Source organism: Protopterus annectens, chromosome 13.part0, assembly GCF_019279795.1.
Source record: "Protopterus annectens isolate FY-2018-M chromosome 13.part0, PAN1.0, whole genome shotgun sequence".
NCBI classification, from domain to species: Eukaryota; Metazoa; Chordata; order Ceratodontiformes; family Protopteridae; genus Protopterus; species Protopterus annectens.
In genome coordinates, this window is record NC_056747.1 from 899,670,455 (window position 1) to 899,682,592 (window position 12,138).

General features: G+C 42.2%; 1 protein-coding gene across 3 annotated transcripts in view; it reads right to left on the reverse strand.

Moving 5' to 3' along the window:
• The window catches only part of NBR1 (NBR1 autophagy cargo receptor), a 1,427,595-nt gene that overhangs the window by 842,419 nt on the left and 573,038 nt on the right, over positions 1-12,138 (reverse strand). For all 3 annotated transcript variants that reach the window (XM_044054653.1, XM_044054654.1, XM_044054652.1), the window contains one exon: positions 10,818-10,949. In XM_044054653.1, the coding sequence (XP_043910588.1) occupies positions 10,818-10,949 (132 nt within the window). The remainder of the gene's footprint in view (positions 1-10,817; positions 10,950-12,138) is intronic.

Here is a 12,138-nt window from a genome sequence, read left to right on the forward strand (position 1 = left end):
GACCATCTTGCTCCAGGTGTAGAGAATGTGATTACAGCTACTGTTAATTGTTTAGAGAATGAAGAAAATGTTGAGCCGGTTGGCTCTACTCCTTGCAGAAACACTTTAGACACTTTAAATGCTGACAAGAATAGACATATTGAGAATGGGGATTTCACCCAGGCCCCGATTTTGGGACCTGTTGTTAGGAAGAAGACATCTACTTCAGTTAACAATAGAATGAGTAATGGTCTTGGACCTGAATGTAACCCTGATACATCTACCCTGACAAGTCCATTACAGACAGGGAGCAGATGCCCTTTTCCCATCAGGATGTTCAACAGTGGGGAGAAGGTCTACTTGAACAACAAGGGGAGACAGAAGAGGAAAATATCCCCAGAAAGACAACCCACCTGGACCATCAAGAAAATGTGGGAAGGGAAATAGTAGGAATTGTTTTTAACTTGTCTAGTTATGTACTAAGTGAATATGAGTTACAGGTCCTTTCTAGAGGCCTTACCTTTATTCCTACATCAGATAGTAGATATGAGGAGACCCTGAAGGATTTCAAACTATTTGTTAGGAATTTATCTTTAAAGATCTTTTACAAGGATACAGGTACCACTACTAGGGTTACCTCTTTTAAGGCACCCAGTACCTTTATACCTCCGATACACCCCCTAGTAGCTGCTTATAGCAAACTGGTCGAAGATGATATTTATAAGATGAAACAGGAAGGCCTTAGAGGTAAATATAAGAAATACAATCTTAATCATCGACAAAGAGAAGCTTTGCGTTCCCTTTGTGATAATCCTGGCATTGTCATACGACCAGCGGATAAGGGTGGTGGTATTGTTATCTTTGATACGGATAGGTATAATCAAGATATGTTCCGGATGCTGGATGATGAAAGGTTTTACATTTCTATCATGAACAGTGAGGTGGATACTATCATTCATACCATACATTCCTCACTTCTAGGCCTTTTAGACCAAAGGGTCATTGACCAGGTCCTTTTTGACTATTTTTATGTCATTCATCCCTTGATTCCTGTCATTCAGGGTCTACCGAAGATCCACAAGGACTCACTCTTTCCTCCCATGAGACCTATTGCTGCTGGCAGGGGATGGTCCACTGAGCCATTATCACTCTTTGTGGAAGCTCAACTGAGACCCCTAGTGGATGCTAACACCTTTATACTTAGGGACACCAGACAGTTTTTGTTAGACTTATACACATACATCCATGATTGTCCTGAGGTTGGTGATCTCATTTGGGTGACCATGGATGTTCAGTCCTTGTTCACGGTCATTCCCAACACAGGGGGCATTAGGATGGTTGAGTCTTATTTGAGGAGATCTACCATTCCATTGGACCATGATGTTGAATTGATCATACTATTGCTGGGCATCATCTTGGATTCAAATATCTTCAGCTTCCATGATAAGATTTTTCTACAGCGAGATGGCGTGGCTATGGGCACTTCTTGTGCCAATAGCTACGCCAATCTCGTTATGGCGGAATGGGAGCACTGCCATTTATTTCAGAATGACTTGTTCAAGGAGTGTGCACCGTTCTATAGACGCTTTGTGGATGATCTTTTCTTTGCATGGAAGGGTACACCCGCCCAGTTGGAAGATTTCTTTGTATGGATCAATAGCTCTAATACATTTCTGAAGTTCACCATGGAATGGTCTTTCACCACGATTCCGTTTCTGGATGTTTATGTGGACAAACTGCCTGGTGGGATTGTCAACACAGGAGTATATCGCAAGAATTGTCATAGGAACACCTTACTTCATCGCTCTAGTATGCACCCAGGTTTTGTTTACAACAATATAGTGAAAGGACAATCCATGAGGATGTCCAGATATACACCTGGGAGCATACAATTAGAAGAGGAGTTGGAAGATTTAGGAATGAGACTTGTGGAACGAGGGTACAATCAACTGGACATCATTAGAGGGATGGATGGCATCTATGATCTCAGGGATGATAGGGCCAAACCATACTTCTCAGAAGGGGCAATGGAATTGTATACAGGTGATACCAGGATGGCTAAGGAGACAGATAGCCGGTATAAAGGTAATAATAACATCTTTTTTCCCATTTACTATACCAGAGATATTGGCAATGTCAAGGATATTTTTTCCAAACATTGGCATGTCTTGTTGGTAGACCCGAACATCAAGGGTCTGATAGGTGAAGGACCTAAGTTTGTCTATCGAAACAAGAAAAATCTTAAGAGGTTGCTTTGCTACCCAAAAACATATTATACACCGACTACTACACCAGGGCCATACATGACACCTTGTAACAAGTGTAATTTTTGCTCGTACATATTGACTGATCCGGTTTTTGTCTATCCCTATAGATCTGGTATATTTCACATTCGGACTAGGGGCAATTGTATGTCAAAGGACGTTGTCTATCTTGCCTCGTGCGTATCATGTCCAGCCTACTATGTAGGCAAGACGAATAGAGTGTTGAGAGATAGAATTAGGGAGCATGCTTATCACACAAGGAAGGGCAACTTACACAATGCCCTAGCCAAACATACCAAAGAGGAGGGTATAGCACACCAATTTAAGTTTAGGGTATTGGAACAGGTTCATAGAACTCACCGGAGAGGGGACATTGGGAACCATACTGAGACTAGGGAGATACATTGGATTATTAGGTTCAGGGCTGATCAGCCTCCAGGTCTAAATGGGAAGGTTCCCCTACGTCCCCTTTTGAGATCTAGGAGGCTGAAGAATAAGTGATGGTAGCACTGTCTATATTTATATTGATTATTATAGGTTTTTAATACATTTTTAAATGTTTATTTATTATCTCTCATTTTTAAGTATTTCATTAATATGTTATATATTGTGTTACATATTACTTACATTTACTATGTATAGGCCAATATTTTGTATCTCTCATGTCTCTTGTGTGTTTTAGATACACTGTTTCTTTAAGGAGTTTCTATGGTCCTTGGCGCCCTTTTTTTGTATTTAAGACATTGTTTTATATGTAAATAGAGGTCTGATGAAGCGATTGCGAAAGCGCTAACCTGTTTTTATCAATAAAGTCTGTTTTTCTGTTCTTAACACGTACTTGGATTATTTGGACTTTTTATCAACACGCATTTGCTGGAAGTGTTTGGACATTGCGTTGTTTGTTCCCTTCATTGCATTGCTCAGCAGGTATTTTGTTGTTATTTTGACTTTGGTCTTTGTCTTCCTGCTGAGCATTAACTCCGCTGGAGTTGGTTTTAGTTTTGAATTATTTGGGGTTAATCAGAGTCTCTTTTGATGGCAGGTGTGCACCCAAGAAGACTGAATATGTTGTAATTAAATCAAAAGGTGCTTCAACGAAGTATTAGTTTAAGGGTGTGCACACACAACAAAGTATTACTTTAAAGGTGTGCACACTTATGCAACGAGCGTATCATATGTTTTTTTATTTTTATATTTTTTCCCTAAACAGATTTGTTTTTCAATTGAATTGTACAGGTTATAGGTCACATTAAAGGTGGGAAAAGTTTTGAAATGATTTATTGTGGCCTCATTTTTTATATCACAAAAACCTGGCATTTTAACAGGGCTGTGTAAACTTTTTATAGCTACTGTATATAACTCAACTCTGAGATCGCACTACAGAGAGAAAAAGGGTAATTTCCCTGTTCCTCACTGTACTGCAATCTCCACTCAATACCAAACTCAGACTACCGAATTACACTGCACGTTCGGCAGTGTGAATTTGTTGTAGGCCAGTTCAGCATTGTGCCTCTTTAAAAACTGCCTTTCAACCACATGCTGTTCGATTACCAATACAATGAGATTTCAATAGTAAACTGGTAGAATTAATGATGACATGGGACAGACAAAATGCAGATATAAATGCTGTACAGGCAGAAAACGGAAATTTAGTATTTTTGGAACTAGACTTGTTTTCAAAACACTAGTGATGTATACTGATCTGTGTTGTCACTAGTGTGCAACTACTGTGCTTTTCCCCAAACGCGTTAATTGTTGCCATATTCTGGATTTCTTCTATCCCCATAATGGTGCAGCCTTGGAGTTGGGAGATATAACTAGCAGGGGTGGCAGGTGCAGACTCCCACATCTAGGGCTGCCACATATCCAATTTTTTTCCTGGACTATTCAGAAATCAGAGCAATTGTCTGGAAAACACTGCAGAAATCCAGTCTTCTGTTTTAAAAAGCAGATTATCATAGTTTAAGTCTCGAATGGCACTGTGTTTTTATTTAAAAAGCATCAATGTGATGTGACTGTGTCCAAGATCAAGAAAAGAGGAAGTTCACCTTCCCCTGACATACCTGTTATGTCACAAATTAGCAACTGGTGGGCTGAGTGGGTGTAGAAAGGGGAGGAGATAAGCAGGGATAGGGGAGGTATAAGCAGAGTGGTCTGGTTTAGGCTGCAGTGAATGGTAGTAACCCTACCCACATCAGTGGAATGCAAAAGGGCTTGTTCCCCTGCAAAGGTGTTTAATTTCCACCTCCCTACTATAATTATGAGACTCAAAGGGGAGTCCCAGAAAGTACAGTTTTGTACCTACCATAAATGTAGATGTCCGAATTGGATAGCATCTGCAGTCATAACAACTGGGTTGTCCTGTCGTCAGGCAGCCCTTTAGTCGGCCGGATTCCAAAGTCCGGGTCCGGCTTCGGCTGATGTCGCACTTCACCCGACGTCATCTCTGTTGGACTTCGGGTATAAAGCATCAGCCGACGCCATTTTCTTCAGTGTTTCTTGCCCCAGATGCCAGAAGCCCTATAGAAGGCTAAAAATTTTGGATAGATGCCAATGTTTCCAAAAGATAGAGGTAAACACAAAAATAAGCATGTATGTACATAAATACAAACAAATACACCATGAAAGAAATCCCCCCACTAGCTAGCTATTAGAAGGGTAAACACCCTAGGAGTACCACAGAGGGGAAGGAGGGAGGGTAATCCTGACTGCAGATGCTATCCAATTCGGACATCTACATTTATGGTAGGTACAAAACTGTACTATGTCCTTCATGGATGCATCTGCAGTCATAACAACTGGGTAGAATACCATAGCCAACTAGGGAGGAGGATAAAAGTAAATTATGGTGTGTTTAGGATCCCTTGCAGAACAGCAGTGGCAAACCCTGCTTGGGATCTGGAATATAGAGGTAAATTATAATGCTTGGCAAATGTATGCACGGAGGTCCAAGTAGCCGCCTCAATAATGTCTTTGGTAGCCACTCCTCGTAAGAAGGCTGTGGTAGTGGCTGTTGCCCTTGTAGAATGAGGTCTTATGTTCTGTGGAATTGGCTTTCCATGGAAGGAGTAACAGAATCGTATGCAATTTCCTATCCATTTGGAGATTGTCTGTTTGGAAATAGCTTTTCCTTCCCTTCCTGTTGCATAGGCTACGAAAAGTTGGTCAGTCTTTCTGCTATTTTTTGTTCTGTCCAAGTAGTAGCGTAGCTGTCTATGTACATCCAAGGTATGCAGTATTCTTTCCCCTCTGTTTTGTGGGTTGGGAAAGAAGGTAGGCAGGTGGATTGCCTGGTTTCAAGATACTCTGGATACCACCTTAGGCATAAATGTAGGATTAGTCCTCATGGACACTATCTTGGTGGAAGATTAGAAAGGGTTGCACTGCCATTAAGGCCTGTAGTTCTGAAACCCTCCTTGCTGAAGTAATTGCCAGTAGGAAAGCAGTTTTCCATGACAGGTGTTGTAGGTCTGCTGTTGCTGCTGGTTCAAAAGGTGATAGTGTCAATTTTTCTAGCACAAAGTTCAAGTCCCAAGCTGGCAATGGTGGTTTCCTTGGAGGTTTTACATTCTTGATTCCTCTGAGGAACTGCCTGAGCAAAGGGTGTGAAAAAACAGGTGGATCAAAGCTGTATTCTGCTGAAATAGCTGATGCATGAATCTTGATGGAGGAGTAGGACAGGCCTGAATGAAGTAGTTCGCCAGATACTCCAGAATGTTAGGCATATCTATGTTTGATACATCTTTTCCTCTTTCAGAACTCCAAATGACAAACCTTTTCCATTTCCCAGCATAATTCCTTCTAGTTGAAGGCCTGCGTGCTTCAAGAATAATGTCTTTAACTCTTTGTGAAAGTTCTGTATTAGCAGCTGCTATGTGATGTTCCATGCAGTCAGTTGCAGCGTTTTTAGGTTTGGATGCATGGTGCTGAAGTTGTTCTGAGTTAGCATCAAAGGCATCAGGGAATTGGCCACATATTGTTCCGAGACATGCTCCTCAGTAGTGGGTACCAATGCTGTCTTGGCCAGTTTGGAGCTATCAGGATTATCCTTGGACGTTCCTCCTTGATTTTTAGTAGTACTTTGTGTATCAAGGGAAGAGGTGGGAATGCATATGCTGTTAGGCCTTTCCAGCTGAAGGAGAGTGAGTCCACTTTCCATGCTAGTGGGTGGAATGTCCTTGTGCAGAATTTTTTTGAGCTGGTGATTGAGAGGTGATGCGAATAGATCTATCTGAGGCATTCCCATTTCTTTGAGATGGTCTTGAAGATATCCGGTGCAGCTGCCATTCGTGGGCATCCGATGTGGTCCTGCTTAACATATCTGCTAGAGAGTTTTCTTTTCCTGGCACAAATATTGCCTGTAACTGGATGTTGTAGCTGAGTGCCAGGGTCCACAGCTCCAAAGTCATTCTGCATAGGGGGTAAGAATGAGTGCCTTCCTGTTTGTTGATGTACCACATGACTGTGGTGTTGTCTGTCCTTATCATCAAGTGGTCCTCCTTGAGAAATGGTCTGAACTTTTGGATTGCCAGTTTTACTGCCAGCATTTCTTTTAGGTTGATGTGCAGGTGAAGTTGGTCCTGTGTCCACAATCCTTGTACGCATTTGTCCAGCATATGCCCCCATCCTAGGTCTGAAGCATCTGTTGTGATGGTCTGGCTTGCTTGACCCTTGCGAAGGGCAGTCCTGGGTTTGACTGGCATGCCTGAGCCCACCATAGGAACTCCTGTTTTAAGCATGGTATTAGTGGGATTTCCGTTTCTAGGCTGTGTCTGTGTTGGGACCATAAATTCTTTAGGTACCACTGTAGTTTTCTCATATGTAGTCTGGCAAATGGAACCAAGATTATGCATGATGCCATGAAACCCAAGGCCTGCAGTACCTTTCTTGCTGTTAACTTGTTCAGTTTTTAGTGCCAAGAAGTAAAGAGGAGTTCTTTTGTTTTTCTGTAGTTAGGAATGCCATTTGTCTTACTGTGTCCAATTCCGCTCCCAGGAAAGTCCTTGTCTGGGATGGTATCAGTCTTGACTTTGTAAATTGACTGTGTATCCCAGTGCTTGAAGCAAGTAAATGACCCTTTGTAAATCTGTTGTCAGCTTGCTTTTGTTGTCTCCTTGTATCAGGCAGTCGTCCAGGTATGGATAAATTTGAATTCCTGTAGTCTGCAATGGGCGATTACTGATGCCAGGCATTTTGTGAATACTCTGGGCAGTAGATAAGCCAAAGGGCAATGCTGAGAATTGATAGTGCTCTGATCCTGCAAGAAATCTGAGGTATCTTCTGCAGATTGGTCGAATGGGGACGTGCAGGTATGCCTCCTTGAGATCTAGAGTTACCAGCCAACACTCCTTGCCCAGCATGGGAAGAAGTTGCTGTAGGGTCAGCATTTTGAATTTTGGGACAATGATGTAAGTATTCAGGGTGGACAGGTCTAGAATTGGTCTCCAACTTTTTCCTTTCTTGGAACTAGGAATAGTCTGGAGTAGAACCCCTTTCCTTGCTCTGCTGTTGGCACTTTCTCCACAGCTCTCATGTTTGCTAACTCCATTATCTGTTGTAGAGCCTCTGTCTTTTGATTTGGAGGTAGATTTGGCATTCCTCTTTGTCTGGTAAAGTGTGGAAGTGGAACCGTAACCTTGATCTATGGTTCGTAAAATCCACTTGTCCTTTGTTATGTGGTGCCAGTTTTTGAAAATAAAGTTAGCTTTCCGCCTAGAGGAGCTGCTATTTGTTCCCTGGTAGGCGGGTTTAGGATTAAGTCACTGTGGCTGTGTTGATGTAGTGGCAGGTGTGGAGTCTGTGCCTCTGTTGTTACCTTGCCACTGTCGTCCTCTGTAGGCACCTCCTCTGGATTGATTTCTGCCTCTGGAACGTCTATTCCTGCCCCTTTGAGGTCTTGTGGAGTCAGGAAAGGACCAATTTTGGCAGGCCAGTTCCTGCTAAACCTTGGGGTTGAACCTGCAAAAAATCTTTAACTGTTTGGACTGATTTTGCCTTTTCTTCCATTTTCTTCATAACCTGCTGGGCAGGTGTACCAAACAAACTTGTTTTATCCATAGGAGCATCTAGCAATTTAGATTTAACATGATCCGGTAAAGCTTGCTCCTTTAGCCATGCATGCCTTCTAATTACAGTGCCAGTCATGGCTGATCTAAATGAAGCCTCCAGTGCATCATAGCCACATTTTAAAGAATGGTTACTAACTTGCTGTATGTTATTTACCATTTCTAATACATATTTCTTATCAAGAGATTCATCAGTGGTTAGCTTTTTAGTTAACTGATCAAGCATAAACTCTTGGTATTGTATCATGTGAAATTGACAGTTTAAAGCTCTAGCTGAGAGAGTGGCTGAAGTGTAAACCTTTTACCCCATCTGTCTAATGACCTTGCTTCCCTTTCAGAAGGAACAGGGTTTTAGCTATGGTCGCTGACTACTGCCTTGGGACCCTGGGAAATAGTTTTGGGGTCTGCAAGAGGGGCCTTGTAAAGGTGGTGATGAGTATCTGGCACCCTGTAAAATCTGTCTGGTTTGGCAGGGGCTGGGGGTAAAGAATCTGGAGCGGAGCAGACATCATTGAAAGCATCATCCACCACAGAGAGAACAGGAGGTATAGCTAAGGGCCTGTGCTGTGGAAGGTGCAAAAGGTCCTAAGTCTTTTCTGGAGTCTGAAAATCCTGTTGCTGCCATTGGAACTGTTCTCGCATGGCATGCAAGGTTTCCCCAAAGGAGAATTCTTCTGGTGGGGAAGCAGCTGGAATGGATTCTTCAGCATCAGAATCTTCAAAATTGGAGAAAGGAGCCTCTGGCTGGTCAGTTATGTCTGATTCATCAGCAGAATCATCAGAGGACACTGGCTCATGGGGCTCTGCCCTAGGTCTCTTCTCTGGGGGCTGAGAGGCCCTGTCTGGGTGAGGTTGAGATCCTCTAATTAATGAAATTAAATCTTCTGCCAAAGTAAGCATTTGGGAACTGGAAGAGGGCCTGGTTGAGGGGGGTTTAACAGGCACTGTTTTAGTAGTCTTGGCTGCTTTAGCCCTGGCGAAGGCCTTAATGGACATGGCTGCTGGAGGCCTAGCAGCACCACGTGCTGGGGTAGAGACATCCAAGGGAATAGTGTCTGATAAGTCAGTGGTAAGCACCGTAGTGGGTAAAATTTCTGAGGCCGATTCAAGAGTGCTAGCAGGGACCTCAGTTGTAGAGATAGATTCAGCTGTATTTTGATCAGTTTTCTCGGTTTCGGCCGAAACCGAGACACTCGCGGTTTGCTTAACCATGGTTTCGGCCGAAACCGCGGACCGCGAGTGTCGGTCTTTTTCTTTGCGTTTTTTGGCAGAATGCGTAGTCGGAGGATCCGACGGCATAATGTACGCAAAATCAGAACCGAAAAACTGTTCTGCAAACTCCGACCGACGTCTAAGCGTTCGTCGGTTGAAAGAAGCACAGGACGAACAGGCTGCTACGTCGTGGGCTGGGCCTAAGCAAGGCAGGCAGTAAGAGTGGAAATCTTTTTGAGGTATTTGTTTCCCACAGGTTAAACAATTATTAACTTTTTCTGACATCGGCTGAGGCAAGAAAGAGTCCCCAACGGGGTACTTAGCTTTAGAAGTCTTGAAGTAGTATTCGGTAGAAGTAATCTCTGGATCCGACCGACCGGCACTTGCGAACAGCTTCTGCTTGAGCCACGCGGCAAGAAAGACTGAAGAAAATGGCGTCGGCTGATGCTTTATACCGAAGTCCAACAGAGATGACGCCGGGTGAAGTGCGACATCAGCGAGCGGACCCGGACTTTGGAATCCGGCCGACTGAAGGGCTGCCTGACGACAGGACAACCCAGTTGTTATGACTGCAGATGCATCCATGAAGGACATTTACAAAAACAAGTTTGAAAACACAGGAGAATAGTGAATGTCTCCTGTATTTTCAAACACAGGGTGTAATAATCCACACCTCTGCATGCAATTCAAATCTGCATGCAATTCAAATAAGCATGCCCATGTCATTCTAGTCTTCACAATTTTTTTTTTTTTTTTTTAGGAGAAAGCCCTTCATGCCCCTTGCTGTATGGGGGAAGGTAAAGCCTTCCACAACATTGAACTTACATATACCAACTCTGAGATTTCCATACTTCAGAGAAAAGGGAATGGGTTGAGAAATGTCAGTCTGAGGCTTAGTATATAAAAGTCTGTATTTTCGGTCATTCGGTCTTACAATTTCAGGACTCAAAATAATAAGTTTCAGAATATCAAATGATTACCTTATTTTCCCTATGATTTATTTTAATCCTGAATGCTATTCACATTTGGGACGTTTCACTTATTTGTGATTGCATTCAAGCAGGTTAATCGCAAATGATTTGTACACTTAAGAGAAACAAACATTTCATTTAGCTGCTATTCTGGAAAATGGACAGATTAGCTGTGCAAAACAGTCTTACTCAACAATATCTACATTTTCTCAGTTACAAAGGCTTATCTGTCATTCTATAGCTTAACAAAATCTTAAAGTTTACATGCAAGTACATCAGTGACTCAACTTTTCATCTACATTACTGTTAAGAAAAGCCACACTTACATGTGCTGTAAGAAGATCAACTGATGGAATATAAAGATCATGTCCACGCACCATGGCCTGCTGCTTTTTTGCAGAGGTAGTCACCAATGATGATTCACTTCTTTTCATCTCAGACAGAGACTGTTTTTCTATCTGCAAGACATGAAAAGGTTTCCTTAAACAAAACATAATGTGGCCCACTATTTCTCATTTTCTACATTTGTACAGCACTAAATTAACCTTAAAACTTCACCAAAACACCAATCGAAAAACTGATTATTTCTAAACTTAAAGCAAAACTCATTCTCAGTCAGAAACAATGCATCTTGCAATCTTTTAAAGGACAATTATACCCCAAACATAATATTTAATTTCCTCAGACTATTTCCTCCTTAAAAATGATCTCGGAATTCCACATATTAAAAAGCATGGTTTAGCAGTTTGTTCTCTTATTCATCAATTTTATCATAATCAGCTTCATCAGTGTACACCATATTGGGGCTGAATACATTTCATGACACTTTCTTTAGGAAGTTGTCTTCCTTGCTCTTACATACATTTGCCTGTCACATCTGAAGGTTTCTTGCAAAGAAAAACTTTTAGCAAGGTACCTGCAGCTCTATTTATTATGTCATAGACAATGGGGTTATAAGGCTGTATACTGTCATTTAGAGCTGCATGCTCTCCCCTCCCTTCCTCGAACCATAAACCCATCCAGCCTTTTGAAGTCTGAAGGTGAATAAACTACTAACAGCAGTGACAGAGATGTCCCATCCCATTCATTCCCATGGGTGAAAGATTATCACAAGGTAGTTATCCAGGCATCCATCAGGGCTTTTTTGTTATGTTATAATGAATTTGCCTGGTCCTGCATATGCCCACCCACATCATTCAAGGGGATGATCTGCAATGGGCTCACAGTGCTATCATTCACACCTTTGCATGCAATTCAAATTAGCATGGCCATGTGACTCTAGTCTTCAAAGGTCGTTCATCAGCAGAAGTGACCTTGGGCAGGCACCCCCCCCCCCCAGTATTTCCCTCTGGGATAAGCAAACTGACAGGTCACTCAGTCCCACTTTGCCACCCAAGTTCTTCTAGTGTCCGAGCCATTTATCTGAGATCACCAGGGTTGCAGTCACAGTCTCAATCTCTCTATGCCACAGAGCCAGTCAACTCATAAAATTCTACTTTTAAAATCTGCGTTATTTCAGCTAATTATTGTTCAGCAAAAAAAAAAAAAAAAAATCATTCTACAGACCAAGTGACACACATGTAGGAAATAAACATGAAATTGTAAGCCATTAAACTAATATCATATTTGGTTTGCCATGTCACTCAC